This window comes from Asterias amurensis, chromosome 12 (assembly GCF_032118995.1).
Source record: "Asterias amurensis chromosome 12, ASM3211899v1".
Taxonomy (NCBI): Eukaryota; Metazoa; Echinodermata; class Asteroidea; order Forcipulatida; family Asteriidae; genus Asterias; species Asterias amurensis.
In genome coordinates, this window is record NC_092659.1 from 2,399,856 (window position 1) to 2,425,670 (window position 25,815).

The window sequence follows — 25,815 nt, forward strand, 5'->3', positions numbered from 1 at the left end:
GCACGACATCGATTTAAAAAAAAATGAATCAAACGCTCACTGAGCGATAAACTCCCAACACGAAATAACAATATTTATTTCAAATAAAATAAGACATTTAATTCAAACTGCTACTTTTTTCCTTCCTGTTTTTTTCTTTGCATGGACTGGGTCGTCTTCTGGTTTTCTTCGTTTAAATTCAGCTCTAGTGACTTCCAGTGACTGCCAAAATGAGTTCTGTTGATCATTGTGACTCTCTCTGAATGCTTATAAGATTTCTTTGAGATCTTTTTTCGTAGCAGCAGTCATTTTAGAAGTTGCTTCTACTGTGTTAGACTGATGGTCCAGGGCAAGGGATTTTCTTTAACCGTCTGGTTTGGAGTGTGAACCAAAGTGAAGTAACATCCTCACGTCTCGCCCCGATATACTCAACCCATTCTTGATTACGTAACGAGTAGAAACCAAACCCCAAAAAACCCCAAAATTAATATTCTTTATCCCCGATGCAAATTTAACATCTATTATATCGTTGCGGTACCTGCTGCCAAAACATAGGATTCGAACTGCCTCTAGCTGCCGGGCAACCTCGGTAGTCTAGTTGGTAAGACACTGCTTTAGAATTGCAAGGGTCGTGGGTTCGAATCCCACCCGAGTAACATGCCTGTGATATTTTTTCACAGGACTCGGGAAAGTACTGAGCATGCAGTGCTAACACACATCGGTGTATGGGTAAAAAAAAAAAAAAAAATTGACCGAGAGCGTTCAACCGCACATATTAATAGAATTAAAAATTGCATCGGGGATAAAGAATATTAATTTTGGTTTTACCTTTACACCGATGTGTGTAAGCACTATATACTCAGTACTTTCCCGAGTCCTGTAAAACAAACCACATAAACATTACTAGGTTGGGATTTGAACCCATGACCCTTGCAATTCTAGAGCAGTGTTTATCAACTAGACCACCGAGATTGCCCTGTAGCTAGAGGCAGTTCGAATCCTATGTTTTAGCAGCGGGAATACGCAACGATATGATAGATTATAAACTAAACATTATTATTGTTTGTTCTTTTTAAAGGCCAACTTTACTGCATCGTTTGAAGGACATCTCGACCATGACACCTGTCTTCGTATGGCAGTGAGAGGCTACAATAAAGTTGGACTTTCCTCACTAGTGAGCACGGAGGTTGTGGATTGTGATGATAAGACGGTTACTAAACCGCATGTTGTCATCGACTCAGACCGTGAGTTTGAACATTACCGGTGATTTGAAATCGTCAAGTACAATGGATCACTTATACAGATAAAATGGAAATTTACTAGAACCATTCATATCGCACGTGATGTGATTTTGAACCTTATGCATAATATCCTCACTAAGCCATTTTGAGATATGGTGGACACAATAACATAACACTATTTGGTTTGGGTAAAATTGTGTGTTTATACACCAAAACCAAACAGTGCACTCCAATAGTGTCCACCATAGCAACCGTCCGTGTCCCCGGCAAACAACAATTCGGGAAACACCCAAGTAGTAGGCCTACAAAACCACAAAATTGACCAAGTTGATCCATTCCAACCACAAGTTGTCTTTCTGTGCACGTTTATAGTCCCTGTGGGCAAGAGGAAAAAAATCATCTGAAAGGTTCGAGGACTTTGCCAGGCGAGGTCAAACACCCAACCCAACAATCCGAACAAGACTTGAAGAATCCAAGCTTTGATATAGAGATTTGTTTCTTACCGTAAAACAAAATTAAAAATGATGAGCTTCAGAATGTTTTACAATCTTCCTAGATGAAGTAACATTAGAGCAGAATGCTCTGTGGCTTGAAGCCGATAAGAACTACATCTCATCAACGACCGTCCTATCAGCAGTCTGGCCTTCATTACGTCACAGGCACTACGTCTGGGCAGCAGTAAAAGACACAGGATCTGCCGGATTCGGTGACTTAGACAATGGATTGAACTATCCATGTGAACATCCATTGGCAGAGGCTTGTGGAAACACTGGTAAAGAGAAACGACTTTTTTTTTTACTGAAATTATAACTTATTTGTTGCTATGCTATGGTCACCCGATGTCGGTGACTTGGATAATGGCTTCAAGTAACCCGTAAACAACTTTACGGCTGTTGTGTGATGTGGGAACTGAGTAAGGGGAAGAATTTTGTTCGACGAGGACATTATTACTATCTTCTCGACCCTTAAAGAAAAACTACCATTGAGAAATGTTCTTGACTGAATGCTTCTTCCTTTAGATAAAGAGTTTGTGAACGCCCATGGTTTATCACTCGAGCACGGCGAACGTTATCGCATCTGCATCCACGCTGATGAAGTCACACTAGAGAATGAAAAATGGACGAAAACTCTGCCGTCAGTGTCCAGCTGTAGCGACGGTGTGGTCGTTGATACGACACCGCCGACACCCGGATCTGTCTGGATCGGCTGGAGCAATCATAACAACTACCAGGTAATGCGAGTTGTCAGACGTCTGTGCGGCACCTAAATGTAGCCCGAGCCCTACATTTAGGTGCCGCACAGACGTCTTCTATTCTTTACATTGAAAAACTCTTGCCAAGTAGTGTACCATGCAATGTGGATCATGTGCCGTTGCCTGTAAAAAGCTTTGCAACTTGTGTAAATTGTTCATAATATTGTGACTAAAAAGTGTTTCTGTGTACAAATTCCGAGTCTTTGTGTTTCTATTAGAGTTCGACTTCAGAGCTGGTTTTACAATGGGAGTCTTTTAGTGATGTTGAGGAACACGGCTTGGCACGTCATCACTCTGGAATCAAATACTACGAGTATGCAATCGGTGAGATTTTATAAAAGGCACTTACAGTTTGGTGTTTGTCGAAGACCGGGGTCGATTTCACAAAGAGTTGGGACTCGTCTTATCTCGAGTTAGGATGGGGTAACTTGTCCTAACTTAGGATTAATCTTAAGGTCTACATGCTACAGTGCAGGGTTGGGACTCGTCCTAAGTCCTAAGATTAGTTTTAAGTTAGGAAGAGTTTTGTGACATCGACGGGTGTACTCTCACTTTGTGTATCCTATACCATATGCTTAAAAAACAAACCTGTGAAAATTTGTGCTCAATGGGTCATCACAACTAGACGAAAACAGATTAACCTACATAGTGTTACCTCAAAATGTCTTAGGTTAATATTAATTAGTGATGTATATGTTTACAGGATCAATGCCAGGTGGAAGCGATGTACATGATTTCACCCGTGTCGGTATCGTCAACAACATCATCTTACATAACTTGAGATTACAAAATGGACACAGATACTTTGCAGTCATTAGAGGTAATAAACAATCTCCTGATATGTCTTCAAATATTTCGAAAGCCTATTCATTTGAACTAATACAAAAAAAATTATTAGGGAAAAGCTTGGTTAAAGATTGTATAAGAGCGTTTGTAATTAATAGGGACGATTGCGTTTGAGTTTGATAAAGGAAGTTTCAAGTAAAACGATGTTTCTTAAGTGACGTCTTTACCACCATAAGACAAAATGACAAGGAAAACCTCAAAATGGCTGGCTGTTAATGTAATCCCCATTCAAAACATGTACAGTACAAAATAATTTTAAAAAACATAGGCGATGTTAACACTGAAGTATTAACATATTTCCCTCTTTTAGCCACTGATTTTGTTGGTTTGTCTACAACATCATCGTCTGACGCAATTATAATAGACACAACACCACCGACCGTGAGCGATGTCTACACATTGGACGTTGGTGGCAGCTTCCTTGTGTCCACAACATCCGTCTCACCAAGGTGATTAGGGGGAAAAAAGCCCTTTAACTTTCATGGAAATTTCGCTTCCCCTATATAAAGGACATCTTACGAAAATGATACACCCTATCATACAAAATAGAGAATTTATTTTTGCAAAACAAGAACCGAGTGGCGATGTCCAGTGCATCTCTTAAGGTTTTGTCGTTTGGAACTGCTCTTTATTTTTTTTTTAGGAGTGCCTTGTGCACTAAAACACCTACATTTTGCGACTATTTAGTGGTGAAATTAGACAAACGTAGATGTGACTCTTAAAACTACTTTCTGTGTGGAAAAGTTATTTTTAAAATTACACGTAACCACACAGTATTTCAAGGGATATTATACGGTGTCCATGATATATTTGGTTTGCGTTTACACCACGCGTGTATGTACTTGCTTGGTAGGTTGTGGTGTTTGGCGAACTTGCTTTGCTTTATATAGTTTACCACTACAGAGAACATTCTTCGGAATTTGTTATACTTTTAAGATGTTATTTCATTCATTTTTGTTTTTAAAAACACGCGTTTCATAGCACACAGCGTCCAATTCGAAAGCAAATTTCTCTTTGATTACATTGAATTTAATATTTATTTGAAAATTTATATTCACAGTTGGGAGAATGTTTTTACTGACCAGGAAAGTGGAATCGCATACTATGAATGGGCAGTGGGTTCACATCCGGGTCATTCTGACGTCATACCATTCACCAGAGAGGACTCAGAGTCTGGAGTCAGTGACCCTTCACAACCTTTGACCCTTCATGAAGGTCACTCGTATTTCATTTCAATTAAGGTAAGCATTTGGTTTATGCATCAGTTGAAAAATTCTGATATTAAGTCAGATTGTCTTTAAAGGAACATTACAGAATTGGTTTTGCCAACAAAACATTTGCTGGCAGTGTAAGCACTTTATATAATCCACCATCTATATAAACTGACAAACCTGTAGAAGTTTGGGATCGATCAGCTATCCCGATGTTCATTGAAACAAATTATTTTCTGCAAACAATTATCTGTTTTCACTATGAAACAAGACCTTAACTCAATTTAACTTTTATAAATATTTTAACAATATCTATCTCAGGCCATCAACCAAGTTGGGTTGATCTCGTTAAAGGCGTTCGGTGCCTTCACGGTGGAAGAAAGCCCTCCAGTGGCCGGTCACGTCTTCGATGGAGATCCATCTCTCGCATCATCCAATCACAGAGATCGAGACTTCCAGGAGGAGCGGAAGACGATAAGTGCATTCTGGGAAGGGTTTCATGATCCACATAGCGCCCTCATTGGTTATGCATGGAAAGCAGGGACGTGTAAAGGCTGCAGTGACGTCATACCTGAGCAGCATATAGGCATGGAAACTGGTACAGAAAAATACATACCCAAATATATTTATGTTTTTTTTGTTTAAGTGCTCCACCAAAATCTTGCCTAAGCAAAGTAACTTCCATAGGAAAGTCGAAATTCAGTGATCACAATTTGCGCAGAGAAACGCAAGCTAAAACAATCATTAAACAATTCATCATTACCCATTAAGTAATTTCTGACAACGTGCATTTTATCTCCTAAATCCTGTAACATCATAACTGCAAAGGCTACCCTGTTTTGTTTACCATCCATTTTGTAGCACGTAAGTTACTAAGGTGTATTACTTTTGTTGAGACTGCGCAGTATCTCCGTAGAGCAAACAATATTGTGTCATATGCGTGTATTGCCATTGTAACTTTTTCGCGATAAGCACTTTTGGAAATGTTTCATTTTCAGAATGCAGAGCTGGCAATCTGAACCTTGTTCCTGGTTTAACATACTATGTAACTGTGACGGCCTGTAACGCTGCTGACCTGTGTACTTCAGTGACATCTGATGGGGTCCTGGTTGATGATTCGCCCCCGTTGGTAGGTCGAGTGTATGATGGGAGCCCCGGTGATGGCGATATCAGCTTTCAGTCGTCAAGGTTGGTTTTCTTTTCGAGTTTGACTTTGCTTATTTCATCCAGAAACTTAAAAGAAAACTACTTGTTACTAACTGGGATTCTTTAAGGGAAATTAATGTGAAGAAAAAAATAACTACTCAGCTCTTGTCAAACTTTATAGGAAGAAAATAAAACAATCCATTTAGATAAAAGTTCCTCAATGTGACCAGTTTTTACTGGACATTGACCCAGTAGACCAAATTTTATTTACTAATTGTAACAATTATGTCGAGTTTTACAAATACACGTTTTCCCTGATTGCAAGTTTGAAAGCCATAACAACCCGATTACATTGTATTTTATGTGTCTTGTCTTGCTTGTTTTACAGGAGGCAGCTCTCTGCACATTGGTGGGGTTTCCATGATCCCCATTCTAGCCTATCACACTATGAATGGCGAGCTGGTACCACACCAGGCTCGGCTGATATCCTTTCATCAACACGTATAGAGCTGTCACAATCTGCTCTGATGTTCCTATCGGAGTCACATCAAATGCTAGACAACACTGATATCTGCATCACAGTCCGTGCTTATAACGGGCTTGGTATGTGGAGCGAAGCTACATCCAATGGGTTCCGTGTAGATTCAAGCCGACCTCAAGTGATTCAGGAACCAACCATTGACGGAACAATCGGAGTAGTTATCACAAACACTCAGGTAAAACTGATGTTAAAAAAAATTCTATTTTTTTAAGGATATTGGAAGGTTCTGAATCAGTTTCATTAAATAATGTAAAATTTCAACAGTTGTAAACTTTTTGACAGTTATTTATTCTCGTTTCAGTATTGTTTGGGGAAAATGAGATCTTAAATTCTTGACAAGACTTTCTTGCTAAGGAGATTAACCTTAAAAAATAAAGTTGCATCAAACCCTTGTAATTGAGCGAGAAATCGCTAGTTGAGCTTTGTAACTAATTTATTTGTATACTTTTTGCTAAATTTTTTTATGTTTAGGTTCTCTGTGACGTCATTCGATTCTCCTGGAAGTTCGATGACCCGGAGAGTGGCATAAAGGAACAGTATGTGTCAGTGAGCACACATCATAATGGATATTTTAACATTCCAACTTTTCAGGTAGTGTATCAAAGCGAAAATGTAGCATACGGGCAAAGGTAGCATTATAAAACATTAAATAAATAAAGACGACAACGATGAGCTGTATCGGCGTTAAAATGATCTAAGTGAAAGTACCAACGTTCCCTTTGTGTGTCTACCTTATGCAGTGTGCTGATTGTATTTCTTTCACTTTAAGACACTCATTTGTTTCATTTTAAGACACTGGACACTATTAGCAGTTGTCATTTGAATTAAAAACATTTTCATCATTTTACAGATTGCTGGAAGCGAGGTAGACCACACCTTTACCAATTTGACCATGCATGAAGGAAGTCACTACGTCATCACAGTGGTAGCATGCAACCATGCCGGACTCTGTACAGAAGCAAAGTCAACAGAATTTCTTGTGAGTTGTTGTCAAACATTGGTTAAAGCGCACCGCATGATGAAACATGTCTAAAGGTCTTGCCATTAGCGACTGTGCTACAGCTTTATTGTAAGCGCTAGAACAGAATATGAGCAACTTTAACATTAAAATTTACTGGTCGCTTATTATACAAGTTCGTGTTTGGCAACCTGAAATCACCATAAAAAGGTACATCGATGTCTTGGTTTCGAACAGGCTGATAGCGCTGCGTTCATTACAATTGTGTTTGTCTGTGTAAATGACTCATAGTGGTCGATATTTCTGCTCACGTTTTAGGTTGATGGTAGCTCCCCGACTGTAGGGACGTTTGCAGTTGAGACAGAGAGTGCTGCTAAGCTAGAACGTCATCATATAATTTGGATAACTCCAACGGAACCAGGCCTGGTATCGACTACTTCAGTAGGTTCACGCGGTGTCGTTTATTTGGCAGCAAAGTGTGCGCCACAGCACCTTGTAAAAAAAAACTTACATGGTGAATGTAAAAGGTCGGAGGAGATCTCATAATTCAAACTTACTCCCACATACCTTGCAGGAGAAAAACTGTATGTTAAAGGCAGTGGACACTATTGGTAATTGTCAGAGACTAGCCTTCACAGTTGGTGTATCACAACATATGCATAAAATAACTAACCTGTTAAAATTTGAGCTCAATCGGTCATCAGAGTTGCGAGATAATAATAAAAGAAGAAAACACCCTTGTCAAACGAAGTTGTGTACGTGCGTTTAGATGGTTGATTTCGAGACCACAAGTTCTAAATCTGAGGTCTCGAAATCAAATTCGTGGAAAATTACTTCTGTCTCGAAAACTATGGCACTTCAGAGGGAGCCGTTTCTCACAATGTTTTATACCATCAACCTCTCCCAAGACTCGTCACCAAGAAAGGTTTTATGCTATTAATAATTTTCTTGAGTAATTACCAATAGTGTCCACTGCCTTAAAGCATATTGAGTGTCACTGAGTGGCGGATATGAGCGCTATATGAAGAGCCATTATCATTATTATCATTACATTTGTTGTGACGAATGGTTACTTTGTCTGCTACCATACTGCATAGGCCTACTGTAGTTATTGAGACAGTAGGTTGGCATAACGGTGTTTCACTAAATTTCATAAAATGTTGTCCCGTCATCCTAAGTTACTATTTTGTTTTTAATCCTGAAGCCCGGAAACATCTACAACAAAACGTCAACGGAGTCAATCAATTCCACCAGCGAGTCATCAAATGCCACTTTTGAGTCATCAAATTGCAACACCGAGTCTGCAAATTCCAGCACCGACTCATTGAACTCGACCACCGAGTCGTCGAATTGCACTATTGGGTCATCGTATTGCACTATTGAGTCATCGAATTGCACTATTGAGTCATCGAATTGCACTGTCGAGTCGTCGAACTGCACTATCGAGTCGTCGAATTGCTGTGTCGAAATATCGAGTTGCACTATCGAATCATCGAATTGCACCACCGACTCATTACATTCCACTTTTGAGTCATCGAATTGTACTATCGAGTCATCTAATTGCAATATCAACTCATTGAATTGCACAATCGAGTCACCGGATCGCACTATCGAGTCATTAAAATGCACCATGAAGTCATCACATTACACCACCGAGTCATCAAATTGCACCATCGATTCATCAAATTGCACCATCGAGTCATCAAATTACACCATCGAGTCATCAAATTGCACCGAGTCATCGAATAGTGCTCTCGAGTCATTAAAATGCACCATCGAGTCATCAAATTGCACCATCAAGTCGTTAAAATGCACAATCGAGTCATCGAAATGCATCACCGATTCAGCAAGTGCCATTACTGAACCAATGACGACCCCACGACCTCCACGCTATCACTCTGGTTGGATGACATGGTTACAGGATCCGCTTACCTCCACTGGATCCCTCGCCCTTGCTTGGATTGGTTTTGCTGACTTACACTCGGGTATCAGTCATTACTTTATCGCTGTGGGACGAACGTACGGTGGCTCAGAACTCACACCGGTAAGTTTAATTGCCGAGACTTACATTTTTAAGTCGCCGCTATAGTACAATTGGGAAGATATAATAAAACCCTGCTCTCTAAATGCAAAAGAGTGAAAAACACCACTCTTTGCATTTCGAGCTGTTTTTCATTCGTCTCTTCAAAAAGATTGTTGGTTATTTCACTCTTTTAGAGGGGTTTCACTTCAGGACAGAGTGAAAAATCACTCGAAACACTCGAAAGAGAGTTGTCCTTCATATGGCTCTTCAAAGAGTGCTTTTTCACTCTTTTACATTAAGAGAGTGCCATTTGACAACAATAAAAGGTTATCTCATTATAGTAGTCATAGGTGCGAGGATTAAACTAACTGATCCCAAAGTCTTCCAGTTGGTCAAGAGAGTATTGCACCATTCCAGGGGCGGACTCATCAATATTTACCCTGGTGTGGTCACTTGTGTTAATCAACAGTATTTCTACTGAAGCTCGTCTGTGTACGAGTCAGTGGGGAATTCCCGCAGACAGCGGACCGGTCTATGTTATAAACAATCCAGCGTGTAAACGTCCATCCGCAGACTAAGTAAGCTAAATTAATGCTTAACTAGCAGGTTGCTACTAGTAGTGTAACGCACTCGAGGCTAACCAGTTATTGTGTAAATTTTCTAGAGTGGACCAGTTCGTGTGAACCACAGCAATGATGGCATGTCATTGGACGAGGGCGTTACACAGACGGCAATTATACCAGTAGAGGGCAGTATAACTGGTTCGTACAATCAATACCTTTTTGTTTCTCTGTGGGCTGTAAACGGGGTAAGTTTGATTTGTATTTATAAGTTTTCTAGCTTTTTAAGAAAGCAGCATAACTTTCAGAGATATTTGACTGTTCCTTCTCTTTATTACTTGACCGCACATACGTTAAGTTCCAGTTGCATTTTTAATCGGCTTAACATACAAATAATGATCATTTAAAATAAAATAAATCATTGCCCAAAACATGTTGATCACACAAAATATAACACTATTCTAAGCATTGACAGCTTTAACTGATGTGCTACTTTTGCGTATTATTAATGACAATTGCAACTTAGTTGTTGCATAATTATATCTTCATATTTTGTTCGCATCTCAAATTTTTCCCATAATTTCATTATTGAAGGTTGGACTGCCAAGCAGTCGCCATCATTCTACATTTGAAATTTCTGAAACATCACCCGATGAGGGCGCACTGGTCCTGTTACGTCGTTGCCAATCTGCAACATGTGAGGGTCACTGCACTTGTGGACCCATCCATGTAGCCTGTTCTACAGAACAAGGACAATGTAGTGATTTGACAAGAGGTAGGTCGAATTTGTTTTATTTATTTTTTTTTCTCAGGGAAAATATAAAGTAGAGGTGCAGTCTCCTGGGGCCTTAGAAAATACGCACCCAATCTACATGTTAGGAATGTTATCCGTTTTACTTAACAAATGACTTTATAGATTAATAATCCAGCATTATTTCAGCCCCAAATCAAGACATAATATTGTTGTGTGCCTTTTGTAGCGTTTGAGTGTATTCTCCCTTTTATCGATTCTATTTTTATCGTTTGCAGGGGTCTGGTTGTACACATTTTAAAGATAACAGTTTTAATTCTTCCGTATAACCTTGACAGCCCCTTTCAAAATTTTGATCATTGTGTACTGTGTCAAAAAAAAAAAAGTTTCTCTAAGTGAACTTTCTTTATTATGCTTCATTTAGACAACCCAAACACCGAGATAGAGGTCCTGGATTTAGTTGATTTGAACTTTGACGTCATCAATAACTTAACTGATATTAACGTCACCGTGACGCAGTATATGATGGCTGCTGCATGGCGGGTCAGTCAGCACAAAGGACTGAATATCAGCTGGTAAGTCTAAGCATCGAGTGAAGGAATCACAGCGAACTACTTGTAACTGTTTTGTTATAACTCATTTTGGTTTTACCCTTACATCGATGTGAGTTAGCACTGTAAACTTGGTATTTTCCAGAGTTCAGTGAAGTAAAATATCACATGCATATTTTTGTTAAGTTCATCAATTTTTTTGTAACTGCACTGTGAATCATTACAGTATACTGCAATGATTTGTGAAGTAATTATCATGAAAACATGAAGACACCTTTATAGAGAGGAAGGTCTCAACAGATGGAAAAATCTGCACAATCAGCTAGAGATAGAAACGCAATTCACGTGCAAGGCTTCGAGCTGGGGTCACATAAGCTAAAAACAGAAACCACTGAGCCAAACTGGAATTCTCCAATTCTACCACAGCTGTTTTCGAATAGTACAATAATCCGGATTGGTTTTGTTCTAATTCGGTTGAAGGTATGAATGGAGTATTGGGGACGACTCGTCAACAGATGTTGAACCTACAGGGGTATTCGATTCAGCCAATGAAAGGGTTTGGTTTGACATTGGACAGGAAAATCACACCATCGTCATGCTCGATAAAGGTAAATAAGAGGAACCTTAACATTAGAAATTTACTGTACCTTTAAAGTGGTATTCGTAAACCCTGATGAGCCCAAAGTGTCATATTTGTTGCTTTATTGGTCGGCTATATAACGTTGTTGTCAAAGTTAAAGGCAGTGGACACAATTGGGAAGAACTCAAAATAATTATTAGCATAAAACCTTACTTGGTAACAAGCAATGGAGAGCTGTTGATAGTATAAAACATTGTGAGAAACGGCTCCCTCTGAAGTATAGCGTAGTTTTCGAGAAAGAAGTAATTTTCCACGAATTTGATATCGAGACCACAAAATTAGATTTTGGGGTCCCAAAACCAAGCATCTGAAACCACACAACTTCGTGTGACAAGGGTGTTTTTTTCTTCCATTATTATCTCGCAACTTCGACGACCAATTGAGTTCAAATTTTCACAGGCTTGTTATTTGATGCATGTTGAGATACACCAAGTGAGAAGACTTGACTTTGACAGTTACTAATAGTTACCAGTGTCTTTAAACGATGAACCGGTTTGTTTTATTGCATTGTTCAAGATTTTCTCAAAACTCACCAGAGTTTAATGAGGACAGCCCAAACACTCTCCCTCTGTGTCGCAACGCAATGAGCAATTTATGAAGGATACACTACAGAAATTGGGGTGTTAAATTGGTTCTATAAAAGACAACACCAACATGGTGTTAATTATCCCAATTACTATAACGTTGGTGAAAATAACACCGTGTCGTTGTTGTCACATAATAGATACCAAGAGAATCAGTTTAACACCCCAGTTTGTGCTTACTTTGATGATGATGATGATGATTGTTGTTATTATCATTATTCAAGACTTACTTAAATGTAGCCAAAGGAAAACTAGGCCGGTACGGTATTTTTGGTTGTTTTTGGAATTATTTCAGACCGAATGCTTACGACTGGATTGAGGTATCACCTTTACATCCGGGCCTGGTACAGTGACACCTCGTACGCCGTGTTTAGATCAGATGGTGTTACGCCAGATATCAAGGCTCCGGAATTCTCGACACTCAGGGGAACAAAGGTAAGTAAAGAAACGCTTTTACTGACATGCAATGTCGCTGCTTTTTATGAATCACTCTGATTGGAGTTGGTCATAGCATTGGTTTTTGTCAATGTAGCACTGATTTATAGGCGAAATTCCACAGATATAATAAAAGTCACAACATGAAAGGTCTACAAAAAAGAGCGTCAAAACAGAAAAAATCACGTTAAGATACTAACAAAAACTCTCATCAACATTAAAGGCACTGGACATTTATTGGTAATTACTTATTACTCACTTTTATTACGCATCTGAAAGCACACACGGTAATGCAACAAGGTTTTTGTTTTCCTTGAATTATTCTCTTTAAATTTCGACGACCCCTTGAGCACAAATTTTCACAGGTTTGTTATTTTATGTGAGAATACTGGCCTTAGACGGTTACCCAGCATGTCCAGTGTCTTTAAAGCCATTTGACACTTTCTGAACAGAACACAAATTAAAAGTTCACAGATTTACAAATAACTTACAGGGTTTACAGAAGGTAATGGTGAAAGACTTCCCTTGAAATATTGTTCCGTGAAATGCTTTACTTTTTGAGAAAACATTCAAAAACAATTATCAATTCTCAATATCGAGAAAAAAACGGATTTATTTTAGACACATGTCATGACACGGCGGAATGTGCGGAAACAAGGGTGGGTTTTCCCGTTATTTTCTCCCGACTCCGATGACCGATTGAGCCTAAATTTGCACAGGTTTGTTATTTTGTATATAAGTTGCGATACACGAAGTTTGGGCTTTTGGACAATACTGTTTATCGATGTTGTTAGATTGATTTAAAGACTAATTGGTTTTTGAAACGTCAACATTTAATATTCAGATAAAGGATCTAGCAACCGATGAATCTACGGAGGATACCGACTACCTCAACGATACTGATACTATGTACGTCTCTTGGGAGGGAGTGTTTCGAGACGATGAGATATCACACTATGAGGTATCACTCAGCACATTCAAAGGAGGTAAAACCATTAAGACAAACTAATTTAACTATGTTTGAATCATTCCAAATAATACTGAATTTTGTGTGGTGTGTTTTTACTCCTCGCTTATTCTCGTTTAAATGCAACGGACACTATTGATAATTACTCAAAATAGTTGTTAGCATAAAAACTTTACTTGGTAACGAGTAATGGGGAGAGGTTGATGGTATAAAGCACTGTGAGAAACGGCTCCCTCTAAAGTACTGTATTTTTCGAGAAAAGAAGTAATTTTCCACAAAAATATCTGAAATTAGATTTTGAGGTCCCGAAATCAAGTATCTGAAAGCACACAACTTCGTGTGACAAGAGTGTATTTTCTTCCATTACTTTCTCGCAACTTCGACGACCAGTTGAGTTCAAATTGTCACAGGTTTGTTATGTTTATGCATATGTTGAGATACACCAAGTGAGAAGACTGGTCTTTGATAATTACCAAAAGTGTCCAGTGTCTTTAACCAGATCCAGAGCAATTAGGTGTTTCTTTTTTGTTAACATCTTTGTTCGGGGTGCCAGTCAGTTTCCCTTGTGGTTTATATTAATAAAAAGGATAATGCGTACACATTATGTTTGCCTGTTTTGATAACTATTTTGATATAGCAAGTTCATTTTTTGTCGATCATAAGGAGAAGATGTCCGTCACTTTGTCGACACTATCTTAACAGCGAGTGAATCGAGAACACGGTTCACTGGCCTTGATCTACAGAGTGGGCACCATTACTATAGCAACGTACGGGCAATCAACAAAGCAGGTCTGCGCACACTCAGAAGCAGTGATGGCTTTGTGGTTGATCTGAGAAAACCGGATGCTGGACTGGTGTTTGATGGGATAGGTATGACGTCAAACGCTTCTTCAGTGTCTCTAGTTTTAGAACGAACAGATGTTATTGAAGTTGTACGCTGTTCTTTGTTTATAATTTAGCAATCGGAGTTTGTGTATGGTTTGGGGATTATTTGTTTAATTCGAGAGGGCATAAAGTACGATGTGACATTTTAGTGAAAATAGCTATTTGATAACCCAAGTTACCAAACATTCATAAAGCCTGCATTCTCCTTTTATTAGATCTGCATGATGTAGAATACCAGAACTCTAGTACAGTGATCTCAGCCTCATGGCACGGCTTTACAGACCTGGAGTCCTACATTGATCATTATGAGTGGTGTGTTGGACGAACTCCTGACTCTTCTGATGATAGTGTTCTCCAATGTATCGATGTTGGGATGCAGTTATCGGCATCGAAGATGCTGGAAGTATCTCTCACAGGAGGTAAGTCTTGATTGCTAAATTACTTGGTAAGTGATCCAGAGTTTGGTAATATTACTATTAATTATGATCAAAGTTCCGAAAAATCATATTTGTTACTTTGCAATCGTTAATATCCTAGCACGGAACGTATTCCACAAAGTTGTCCTTTTAAAACGTGTCATGTGGCTTTGGTGTATTTTGTTTATATAAAGATTGATTATTTGACCTTGTTTCAATGATTTGTTTTTGCATCTGGTTGCCGAACGGGAACGGGTTTAGTGTAACCTCTCACCCACTTGTATTTTTTATAATAATAATAATTTGGGGATAATCATCCTTACTCGCAGCTGAATTGCGAAGGACGCGGCTACAACATGTTCGAGAAGCAGGCATGCAAGGGCGCCTTTGGCTGCCAGCCACATCAACCCATTATGACCACGGAGCACAGCCAAGATCGAAAGTTTTAGATTTTCAATTAAATAACAATGATTTTTTTTTTTTTTTTTTTAATCATAAAGTGTACACAGATCTTAAAGATATAACTGGAATAAATTAAATCTCATTGAGCAGGATAAATTTTACCGGATCTTTATTGATCACGATCAAAACTTAAATCATGATTGGACTTTCATTTGGTCCTTGTTCTTATCGCCAGGTATTAGGTACTACTCCAGAGTGTCAGCCATTGACGCAGCTGGTAGAGCGTCAGAGCAAGTCTTCTCTGATGGGGTTGTGGTTGACGTGACTCCTCCAGAGCCGCATAACTGCATCCACTCTGGAGATAATCTCATTGCAAATCCATCATTTGAAGGACAAAATGAATCAGGTATTGGATCAACCAATAGTTCTTTGAGTTGTAAATTTTTCACTTTTATCTTTTTAATGGACAAATACATTATTTAGTTTAAGTTTCCCTTTGGGTTTATTTCTTGACATCATGAAATTAAAAAAAAAGTTACATCACCTAGAAGTTGATCATAATCTTGTTGCTTCTCGGGTTGTACCAACGTCTTGGGTGTGATCCCTAACTAACTTATTTGGCAGTTACAAGTTGAGTGGCTTCTGCCTGACACACCCGAACATAATAAGGAAACATAGGAAGGGTTACAACATTATGGTTAGATATGGCAGAGTTGGGAGAGTGACGAGATGTTAATCTGGGGGTCGTAGTGGAAATTCTTTATACTGTAATGTTAAAATAAATATATATATATCACAAAGTTTACCAATGCCAGTTTGGCCTTGTGGTTTATTACATTTTGAACAAATTCCTTCTCATGCAGATACTCAGGAACCAATGTCAACGCAGTTAACTGACAACTCGTCACCTGCTTTGACGATAGAGTCTCGTGTAACTGATTCCACAACTGAGGCCGAGCTAAATGACAACTCGTCACCTGTTTTGACAACAGAGTCTCATGTAACTAATGCCGCAACACAACATGAGGCCGAGCTAAATGACAACTCGTCACCTGCTCTGACAACAGAGTCTCATGTAACTGATGCCACAACACAATATGGGGCCGAGCTAAATGACAACTCGTCACCTGCTTTGACAGCAGAGTCTCACGTAACTGATGCCACAACACAATATGAGGCCGAGCTAAATGACAACTCGTCACCTGCTTTGACAACAGAGTCTCATGTAACTGATGCCACAACACAATATGAGGCCGAGTTAACTGGCGACTCGTCACCTGCTTTGACGACAGAGTCTCATGTAACTGATGCCACAACACAATATGAGGCCGAGTTAACTGACAAATCGTCACCTGCTTCGTTGACAGAATCTCCTGTAATTGGTTTTGCAACAAACTCTGAAGAAGACTCCAATCCACAGGATGAAATAACGCCGTGGAAGGTTGGCTCCGGCACCCAAATCACCGTGGTCACTCATGGGAAGAAGGTTGCTCGTGACGGACGTTCCTTCTTATCGTTACACGGATCGATCTCACAAACTTTCAACTCGACCCCTGGAAGCCACTACCGTGTTCTCTTCTTCACTAGTCACGTTGTCCCGTCTCATGAGCCTATGTTAAACCAAGAAGGTCGCATTGAAGCACCAGGATTAAACCGTGTCTTCAGGTTGTACAGCCGCCCAGCTGGTAGTCACTCTAATCAGAGTCTGGCATCCATACAATGGCATGAACAGAGGTTTTATTTCACAGCCACCGAAGCTCTCTCAACGTTGAGGATATCATCAGTGGGGCGATCGAATGGAATTCTACTTGACAATATCCAGGTACAATATTAAATACAGAACCTACTGAGCATAAGCTTTATTTTAAACTACTACTTTTGCCCTATATTTAATTAATCATCTCACTTCAGTTCTCAATTATCTCTTTTTCCATTCTATACTTGTTAACCTTTGATGATTAATAGATATCCCAAAACAGGTCACACAAGTTGTGTAGAAAGGGTAGTGTACGTGTTTATAGACTTTCACTCAGTTTGGATGAAATTAAAATTAAGATCTGTTAAAACACATTTAATTATAATAATATGTCTGATTGTTTGTCAATTCTAGGTGACACTATTAACCACTGAGCCGAGTACTGGTCAGGGATCAGTCGATGTCCATACACAGTTTATCCACAATTGGTCATCACTCCAGGCCAAGTGGCATTTCATTGATCCAGAGAGTCCAATCATTGACTACAATTGGGCCATCGGTAAGTTAAGAAATTATTGTTCTCAAAGAATAAATTAAGAAACACTTGTTTCCTCTTCATGAACAACTTTATTTGTCTTCACTCTTGTATCGCAAATATGCATTTAAGTTCTTCTTATGGTGTACAAGGTGCTGTGGTGCAAGATTCTGCCAATCAAACCAGGAACACCTGGGCGAACCCCTTCTCTTTTCGATAAGTGCACTGAATTTTTCCACTTGCGTTCAACAACACTCGGGATCAACGGCTTTATGTCCCATCCAAAGTTTTTGTATGGACTCCATTATAAAATGAAACATGCGTTGCTTGTTTTGTTAATGTTTCAGGAACCAGTTCGGGTGGTACTCAGTTGCAGAACTTTAAGTCCGTTGGGACCCAAACAGACGCCATGAATACTGAATTAAGAATGTATCATGGTTCCAATATTTACGTCACGGTGACGGCAACGAATGCTGCTGACCTCACTTCCTTCATGACCTCTGACCCTATCCTAATTGACCTGACAGCTCCAATCATTTTATCGGTACTTGAAGGCCCAGGTGAAGATGGTAAGTAAATGTCATTTTTCCCAGGTGTTCAAAGTAACAGATAGCATGAATTGACTTTTAATTGAAGCAATGAAGCATTATTTTGAATCAAAATACAAATCAGAGTCCGAAAGTCTGGTCTGAAGTGACCAATGATAACCATTATTGACGAAGACATTAAAATATCCAATTAACAAATGGGGGCAGAAGATTAACAACATAATGGTAAACTTATGTTTTCTGCCTTTTATATCTACAGATATTGACTTCAGTTCAAATGACAAATGTATCTCCTTAAGGTGGTCTGTGTCTGACCCAGAAAGCGGAATCGATTACTGTGAATGGGCCATTGGTAAGATTCGAAATATTTTCCGAAATAAAGTTGAAAAAAGCAATAGGAACCTAACTTATGCAGTCACTTGATACTGCTCTAGATTACAAAGGTCGTGGGTTCGAATCCCACCGAGTAATATGCATGTGGGGTTTTTTTCACGGGGTTCGCGGTAAAGTATTGGGTAAGATATATAGTGCTAACACACATCTGTGTTTATGGGTAAAACCTAAAATGATGATTCCCCGATGCAAATTAGCATCTATCAGTCCCTTAATGTTTATTTTGAACATCTTATTTGGTTTACGTTCATATAAAACAGCCCATGGTATCCCTGTAATGTGCAATTCAACAACAGATATGTTGAGTTTATGATACAACAGGTATTTGTCTTTTTCCTGTGGTGCGCCGTTTGAAAATATCTAGGCCATTATTTATGTCCAATAGTTTGATGTATGTTGAAAAATGATGTCAAAGACTAAAACATTTTTCTTTTTCAGGTTTAGAACCAGGATTTGATGACGTCATACCCAGCACACTTTCACCCGATTTAGAGTCAAAGGTCATTGCAGATCTCTCTGGTGTCATGGTCGAAGGTCAGAAACTATTTTCGACGGTTAAATGCTTCAACAATGCCGGGAGGTCATCGTGGAAATCATCTGACGGTGTTACAATAGTAACAGAGCCGCCAAGTTCACTGGCAGCCGTCGTCAAAGTAAAAGCTGTGTCTGACACAGCGTATGCAACGCTTGACGGGTACCAGTCACAGAATAGTTCCCTCAAAGCATCATGGGAAGGATTTACGGACCCATTTGGCATACAATTTTACCAGGTGAGTTAGCACTGATGTGGCTGAAGAAAACTATTTGGGTACTTAAGTCTAACTACCTTAGAAAGATTAATTCGACTTTGCTGCTGTCTGAACATTTTGTATTTCTTAAATGATTTGTTTTAGTTGAATTGTTGTTCTGTGGTTCTTCAGCGGCATTACACGAGCAACTCATCAAAAGAAAAACACATTTATAACTTTTTTCATTACGAGTCCTTTTCCAACATTTCAGTGTCGTCTCACTGGACCAAGTTACTCTACATCTCCTTGGACACGATGTGGCTCTGCATCGGAAGAGCATCTTAATTGGTCAGATCTTACCCTGGAGGATGACGCAACATATAGCCTGTCTGTCAGAGCTGTCAATCATGCGGATTTGATTAGCCAGGCTATCACTAAGAATTTCACAGTTGAGACCTCAAGACCTACCAGCCACGGTATGCGTTACCTTCTTCCTTTTTTGTCAACCTTTCAGTTCAGACTTGCTACACGTCTATCAGCTCGTCTCAAATATCAAAGTCACTTCAATGTAAAATTCTTGCCATTGACAAAACTCACTTGATACCATCTTCCCGGGGAAGTGTCGTGGTCGAGCGGTAAGGAGCACCGAAATCAAACTCTGGTGTTTCTGATCAGCAGAGTGTGAGTTCGAATCCCCTGCCGTGACACGTTTGTCCTTTAAGCAATATACTTAACCATTGTTTCGTCCTTCGGATGGGACGTGCAGTCGTTGGTCCCGTGTGTTGTGTATTGTAAAAGAACCCAGTACATTAAAAAAAAAAGAGAAGGGGTTCGCCCGGTGTTCCTGGATTGATTGGCAGCATATTGCGCCACAGTACCTTCTAAACCAGTACATGGTGCTATGTAAAAGGAGTTAATCTTATAGTTCAAATGTACCCACACATAATGCAGGAAAATACTGTATGTTAAAGCGCCTACAGATATGCGCGCTACACTATTTATTATACGAAGCCACTTTTATTACTATGCAGACGTAGATTATTACGAATTTTAGGTGACACTTGGAGCAGTCGCAAACTGTGACACGTGTGCAAGGGGTCAATTGAAGTTTGTTCAAAACAATTATTTTCTGAAAATCAAAAACATTATACGTCATCTTGTTTGCTCTATTTATGTTTCTGTGTAAAAACTTAAAGGTAGCAATTTTGTAAACTGAACCTCCTAATACACATATAGCCGTGTTGCAAAAATACAAAAGAAGAAACACACAGTGACCGCAAATAAACAAAATCTTGTGTCTGTTCACTTTTACAGATTCGAAGCTTCTTACATCTGCATGGTATGGAAACGGCACTGTGGATTTTAGTTGGGATGAATTATTCGTCTCCTCCTCTCCAATGTTCTTTGAAGCCTCTCTCGGTACCATCTTAGGCGGAAGTGACGTCATGCAGTGGATAGAGACCATGCATACTGGTATGCGTGTATCACCGCTGGTTCCGCACACAGACTACTACATAACAGTCACGGCTATCAACGCAGCAGGGTTGGCGCAGACAGTAAAGAAGGTTGTTTACTATGAAAAATAAATCAAAATAAGAGCCTAAGAAGTTTTTAACTGAAATATCTTATGTCATGTTTTATGTTTTTAAGTGAACCTAGTTTTGATAGTTTTGCAAGCAAGCACACAATCTGAACTTGCCATTTTCTGGTTTAGCTTATTACAAAAAGTGGAATTGTCTTCATAGTTTTTTCCATTGACGTATGTGATGTGAACTTCTTGGATAGCCGTCTACAATTCTGAAGCTTCGGTAGGATGGTCGGAACCTCACAAGCGCAGTTTTAAACTTGTGCGAGAAGCTACTGGACGCTCAAATTAATTTGTTGACATCAGTAGTGCAGTGTAGTGAAGGTGAGCCGGCCGACCCAGGTTTTGGGTGTTTTAAGAGAAATGTATTTATTAATTTGGATTAAAATCTGGTGACTCAGTCTTAAACGGTTGTATAAAAATTTACTGGGTCTTGCCTGGTTTAAATGTGCTAAGTCACGACACTTTAATTGTTTTAATGTTTTTTTGTACTCAGATAATTATTGTCATTATCTTTAATTGGAAGTTAAAAGGATTTGTGGATTATGAATAAAACATTGTAATTATAATTCGCTACGTTTAAGTCATTGGAGTTGTCATTTAAGGCAGTGGGTACTAATGGTAGTTACTCAAAATAATTTGTATTATACCTGGTAACGAGTAATGGGGAGGGGTTGATAGTATAAATCATTGTGAGAAACGGCTCCCTCTGAAGTGGAGTAGTTTTCGAGATAGAAGTAATTTTCCACGAATTTGATTTCAAGATCTCACGTTTAGAATTTGAGGTCTCGAAATCAAGCATCTGAAAGAACACAACCTCGTGTGACAATTGTGTTTTTTTCTTTCATAATTATCTCGCAACTCCGACGATCAATCGAGTTCAAATGTTCACAGGTTTGTTATTTTATGCATATGTGGGAAGACTGGTCTTTGACAATTACCAGTAGTGCCCACTGGCTTTAAAGACACTGGACACTATTGGTAATTGTCAAAGACTAGTCAAAGATAAGTGTTATTATACGTTTAAGTTTCGAGATTTACTCCTTTTACGTAGCACCAGGGCAAAGCCATTCTCTTTTCGGTAGTGCAATGGGTTATGTTTATGTGTGTTACACAACACACGAGACTATCGGCTTTAATACGTCCCATCCGAAGGATAAAGCATTATAAAAGTGTGTGTCACGGCTTGGATTCGAGAGCCCGGTGCTCTTAAAGGAACACGTTGCCTTGGATCGGACGAGTTGGTCAAAACAAAAGCGTTTGTAACCGTTTTTTATAAAATGCATATGGTTGGAAAGCTGTTTTAAAAGTAGAATACAATGATCCACACAAGTTTGCCTCGAAATTGCGTGGTTTTCCTTCTACTGTGCGAACTAACATGGTCGGCCATTTATGGGAGTCAAAATTTTGACCCCCATAAATGGCCGACGTGTTAAGTCGACGAGGTAAAAGGAAAACCACGCAATTTCGAGGCATGTTTGTGTGGATCATTGTATTCTACTTTTACAACATCTTTCTACCCAAATGCATTTTATAAAAAACGGTTACAAACGCTTTTCAAAGACCAACTCGACCGATCCAAGGCAACGTGTTCCTTTAATAGCGCGGTCACGGCACGCCATCAATGTTGATTTCAACAAAGGGAGCATCGAACAAAATTGTTTCGGATATTCATGTACATTGCACATGTTATCGAACAAGCTGCACATAGTAAAAAAACAAGTTATACCATACAATACGATTAAACACATTGTACACAGTGTATAGTTTGTGTTCAAAACATGATAGTGTTTAAGTTTATTGATACAAAATACAAAAACAAGAAATAACAATCGATTATGAAAAATAGTAACAATTTTTTCAAATAAACGTCTTTTGAAATAGTCAAATAAATGGACGGATTTAGCAAACAATTCATTTTGAAATAGTCAAATAAATGGACGGATTTAGCAAACAATTTACTTCAAAGTAAAGCTGCATTATGACTACCCGTTGTCAGTGACATTCACTCTGTGCGTATAAGTGGAAAGTATTAGAAATTGAGTTTTAATTGATGATGAGAACAATAAAACCCTCTTCAATATTAAGATCTGGGTAACTTCAACAACTATCACACAAACAAATATATATAATGTCCTTGGCGCACCCAGTGGCTAGACTTGATTCAAGTCCCAGGTACCTAAAGCATAATATCCGCCGTCAAAATGTAGCTATTTCGGTCCCGAGAATGGACCACAATTCGCCGCGCGGCACAGGTTTTGGGGAGTTTTCTTATGTTATGCGTTGGGACTGATAACAAAGGGACTCTCACGGCATGAGGACATGTGTCAAGTCTGGGAAAGGGTTGGCCTTATAGGGTACAAACACGTTCCCATCCCTTCCCACACCCACCAAAAGAAAAGTATCGAAGAAAGACTTGAGCTTGCCTCTCCCCCAACTAATGATTTTTTTTTCTGGGTGCGCCACTTTGGTCTGGGTATTAATTTGTAATAGCTAAACACCTTTTCCATAAAATATTATGTAGATTATATATCGCACCTGCGAACTTACACTACAGGGCACAATTTCACAGAGCTGCATAAGCACAAAAAGATGCTAAGCACAATAGAATTATGATTACTGGATTAAGCTTTGGAGCTGGAGGCGAATGCTAAACATCAAATGGCAAGACCACACCACTAACATCAGTGTGCTGGAGAGAGTCCATAACCCCAAAAGCCTAGTAAATACCATACTACAGAAGAAACCAAGAAGAGAAGGGGATAACCTGGAGAAGCAATGTATGGACGGACGTGTTGCTGGTCGCGCCAGCAGAGGAAGGCCAAAGGCGAGGTGGACAGATAACATTTGTGCACTTAATAGGGGGAGTCTGTATGGCCTGAGGAAGACTGCACTGGACAGGGACGCGTGGAAGGAGTTCACTTCTCGGATCTCCACGGGACGGCTGACGCCTTAATGAACTAAAGAAGAAGGATTAAGGTTTCCAACCAAACTAACATGTGATTTGTACCATTTGTAACTGATACTCCTGCTCATTTCTCCAGAGCAGACAATAAATTGTAAGCAATATTTTCTGTAATAGATGTTACATTTGCAGCGGGGATAAAGAATACTAACTTGGGTCTTTACACCCATGTGTGTTAGCACTGTATACTCGGTACTTTCCCGGGTCCTGTAAACAAACACACCTTAATACTCGGGTGGGATTCGAATCCTTTACCCTTGCTTTCTGCTTAAGCAGTTCTATAAAAATCGGGCCCTGGTGGTCAAATGAAGGAACGTCCCGCCTTTTTATATATGGTGCTGATTGTGGCGTGACATATTAGGCCCCCTACGCGTATTCTGGTGCCCAACTCCATTGGTCTTGTTTAGGTTTGATGGACACATAGGAGTGCACTTATCTTATAACTATCTAAAGCTAAACACCGCGAGCTGCATATAACCACAGGTACCAAAACAAATCAATCGAGGTACTTTGTATTGGGTTGTAATACTTTATGTACGGTGAATTTCTGCCAAGAACTTTGCAGAAGTGCCGGGTTTGTTATAATCATTTGAAGTTCCCATCCCCTATTTCAATGACTGAATGCGGAAAAAATATTTCTGGAAAGTTGCATAATCTGAACGTGCATAAAGAATACAACTTTGTAAAACGCATTTAACCATATTTGCCAAAATTTGTTTTGCATCCTAGCGTTCAAAATGATTTACCTAACCAAGGGGGACAAGGAGTTTTAGCATTGTGGAAATACAAAATATATATTTTAGTTCACATTTCAAAGTGATAGTTGATTTAATCATCCATGGTTGATCACCACGTTCACTGTCTTTGGCAACCCTGCTGCGTTGATAGCCGTGACTGTTATGTAATAGTCTGTATGCGGAACCAGCGGTGATACACGCATACCAGTATGCATTGTCTCTACCCACTGCATGACGTCACTTCCGCCTAAGATGGTACCGAGAGAGACTTCAAAGAACATTGGAGAGGAGGAGACGAACAAACCGTCCCAGCTCAAATCAACCAAGGTGCCATTTCCCTCCCATGTCGTGTTCAGAAAATCTGAACCTGTAATAGTAAAAGCATATTTGGCTTACTTGGCATATTATTTGGCTTGCTTGGCTACTTTAAGAACAACATACAAAGTGTACAGTAAGAATAAATCATAACAGTGGTAAAAAAGGCAATACATTAAAAATATCGTTAGAAATGCAAAAATAAAATCAGGAAAATACATCATTTAATTATCGGAAGTACAGCATTTATGTACAAAATAATAAATTCGATAGGGGACTCTCAGAGGACGCTTGGTGGCACCAGACTAACAAGGTAAAATCCACTGTTCCTGGTAACTACAAAAACAATACACACTTACCTAGTAAGTCTGCTGCCACCTAGCGTTCCAATTCTCCCATTCCAGACACAAAAAGAAGCATTTAAGTGTATTGACACATTGCTTGAGAAAAATTGAAATAAAAACACTGTATAAAAAGCAAATTCAATTCAAATCTCTACTTAGCAAATGAACAAAATGGGAGAGCACTGCATACATACCCTGGCTGGTAGGTCTTGAGGTTTCAACTGTGAAATTCTTAGTGATAGCCTGGCTGCTCAGATCAGCATGATTGACAGCTCTGACAGACAGACTATATGTTGCGTCATCCTCCAGGGTAAGATCTGACCAATTAAGATGCTCTTCCGATGCGGAGCCACATCGTGTCCAAGGAGATGTAGAGTAACTTGGTCCAGTGAGACGGCACTGAAATGTTGGAAAAGGACTCGTGATCAAAAAAATTATAAATGTGGTTTTCTTTTGAAGAGTTTTTCGTGTATTGCGCTGAAACACCACAAAACAACAATTCAACATAAACAAATCATTTTAGAAATACAAAATGTTCAGAACAGCAGCAAAGTCGAATTAATCTATCTGAGGTAGTTATA

The 25,815-nt window shown here is 39.3% G+C and overlaps 2 protein-coding genes across 3 annotated transcripts in view; one reads left to right on the forward strand and one right to left on the reverse strand.

The window, feature by feature from the left end:
• LOC139945086 (uncharacterized) overlaps positions 1–21,762 on the forward strand; it is a 48,841-nt gene extending 27,079 nt beyond the window's left edge. For both annotated transcript variants that reach the window (XM_071942342.1, XM_071942343.1), the window contains exons 27-56: positions 1,058–1,223; positions 1,777–1,992; positions 2,240–2,451; positions 2,691–2,796; positions 3,176–3,292; positions 3,629–3,767; positions 4,379–4,559; positions 4,851–5,127; positions 5,528–5,717; positions 6,064–6,391; positions 6,688–6,807; positions 7,067–7,195; positions 7,493–7,615; positions 8,379–9,218; positions 9,862–10,005; positions 10,352–10,532; positions 10,933–11,083; positions 11,540–11,667; positions 12,579–12,718; positions 13,563–13,704; positions 14,349–14,555; positions 14,786–14,989; positions 15,624–15,794; positions 16,252–17,210; positions 17,499–17,643; positions 17,967–18,188; positions 18,427–18,519; positions 18,999–19,330; positions 19,560–19,764; positions 20,603–21,762. In XM_071942342.1, the coding sequence (XP_071798443.1) occupies positions 1,058–1,223; positions 1,777–1,992; positions 2,240–2,451; positions 2,691–2,796; positions 3,176–3,292; positions 3,629–3,767; positions 4,379–4,559; positions 4,851–5,127; positions 5,528–5,717; positions 6,064–6,391; positions 6,688–6,807; positions 7,067–7,195; positions 7,493–7,615; positions 8,379–9,218; positions 9,862–10,005; positions 10,352–10,532; positions 10,933–11,083; positions 11,540–11,667; positions 12,579–12,718; positions 13,563–13,704; positions 14,349–14,555; positions 14,786–14,989; positions 15,624–15,794; positions 16,252–17,210; positions 17,499–17,643; positions 17,967–18,188; positions 18,427–18,519; positions 18,999–19,330; positions 19,560–19,764; positions 20,603–20,874 (6,840 nt within the window). In that variant the 3' untranslated portion in view covers positions 20,875–21,762. The remainder of the gene's footprint in view (positions 1–1,057; positions 1,224–1,776; positions 1,993–2,239; positions 2,452–2,690; positions 2,797–3,175; positions 3,293–3,628; positions 3,768–4,378; positions 4,560–4,850; positions 5,128–5,527; positions 5,718–6,063; positions 6,392–6,687; positions 6,808–7,066; positions 7,196–7,492; positions 7,616–8,378; positions 9,219–9,861; positions 10,006–10,351; positions 10,533–10,932; positions 11,084–11,539; positions 11,668–12,578; positions 12,719–13,562; positions 13,705–14,348; positions 14,556–14,785; positions 14,990–15,623; positions 15,795–16,251; positions 17,211–17,498; positions 17,644–17,966; positions 18,189–18,426; positions 18,520–18,998; positions 19,331–19,559; positions 19,765–20,602) is intronic.
• An 892-nt stretch (positions 21,763–22,654) lies between these two features.
• The window catches only part of LOC139945185 (uncharacterized), a 48,817-nt gene continuing 45,656 nt past the window's right edge, over positions 22,655–25,815 (reverse strand). The window contains exons 56-57 of the mRNA XM_071942475.1: positions 25,429–25,633; positions 22,655–24,942 (exon numbers count right to left, since the gene is read on the reverse strand). Coding sequence (XP_071798576.1) covers positions 24,671–24,942; positions 25,429–25,633 — 477 coding nt within the window. The 3' untranslated portion in view covers positions 22,655–24,670. The remainder of the gene's footprint in view (positions 24,943–25,428; positions 25,634–25,815) is intronic.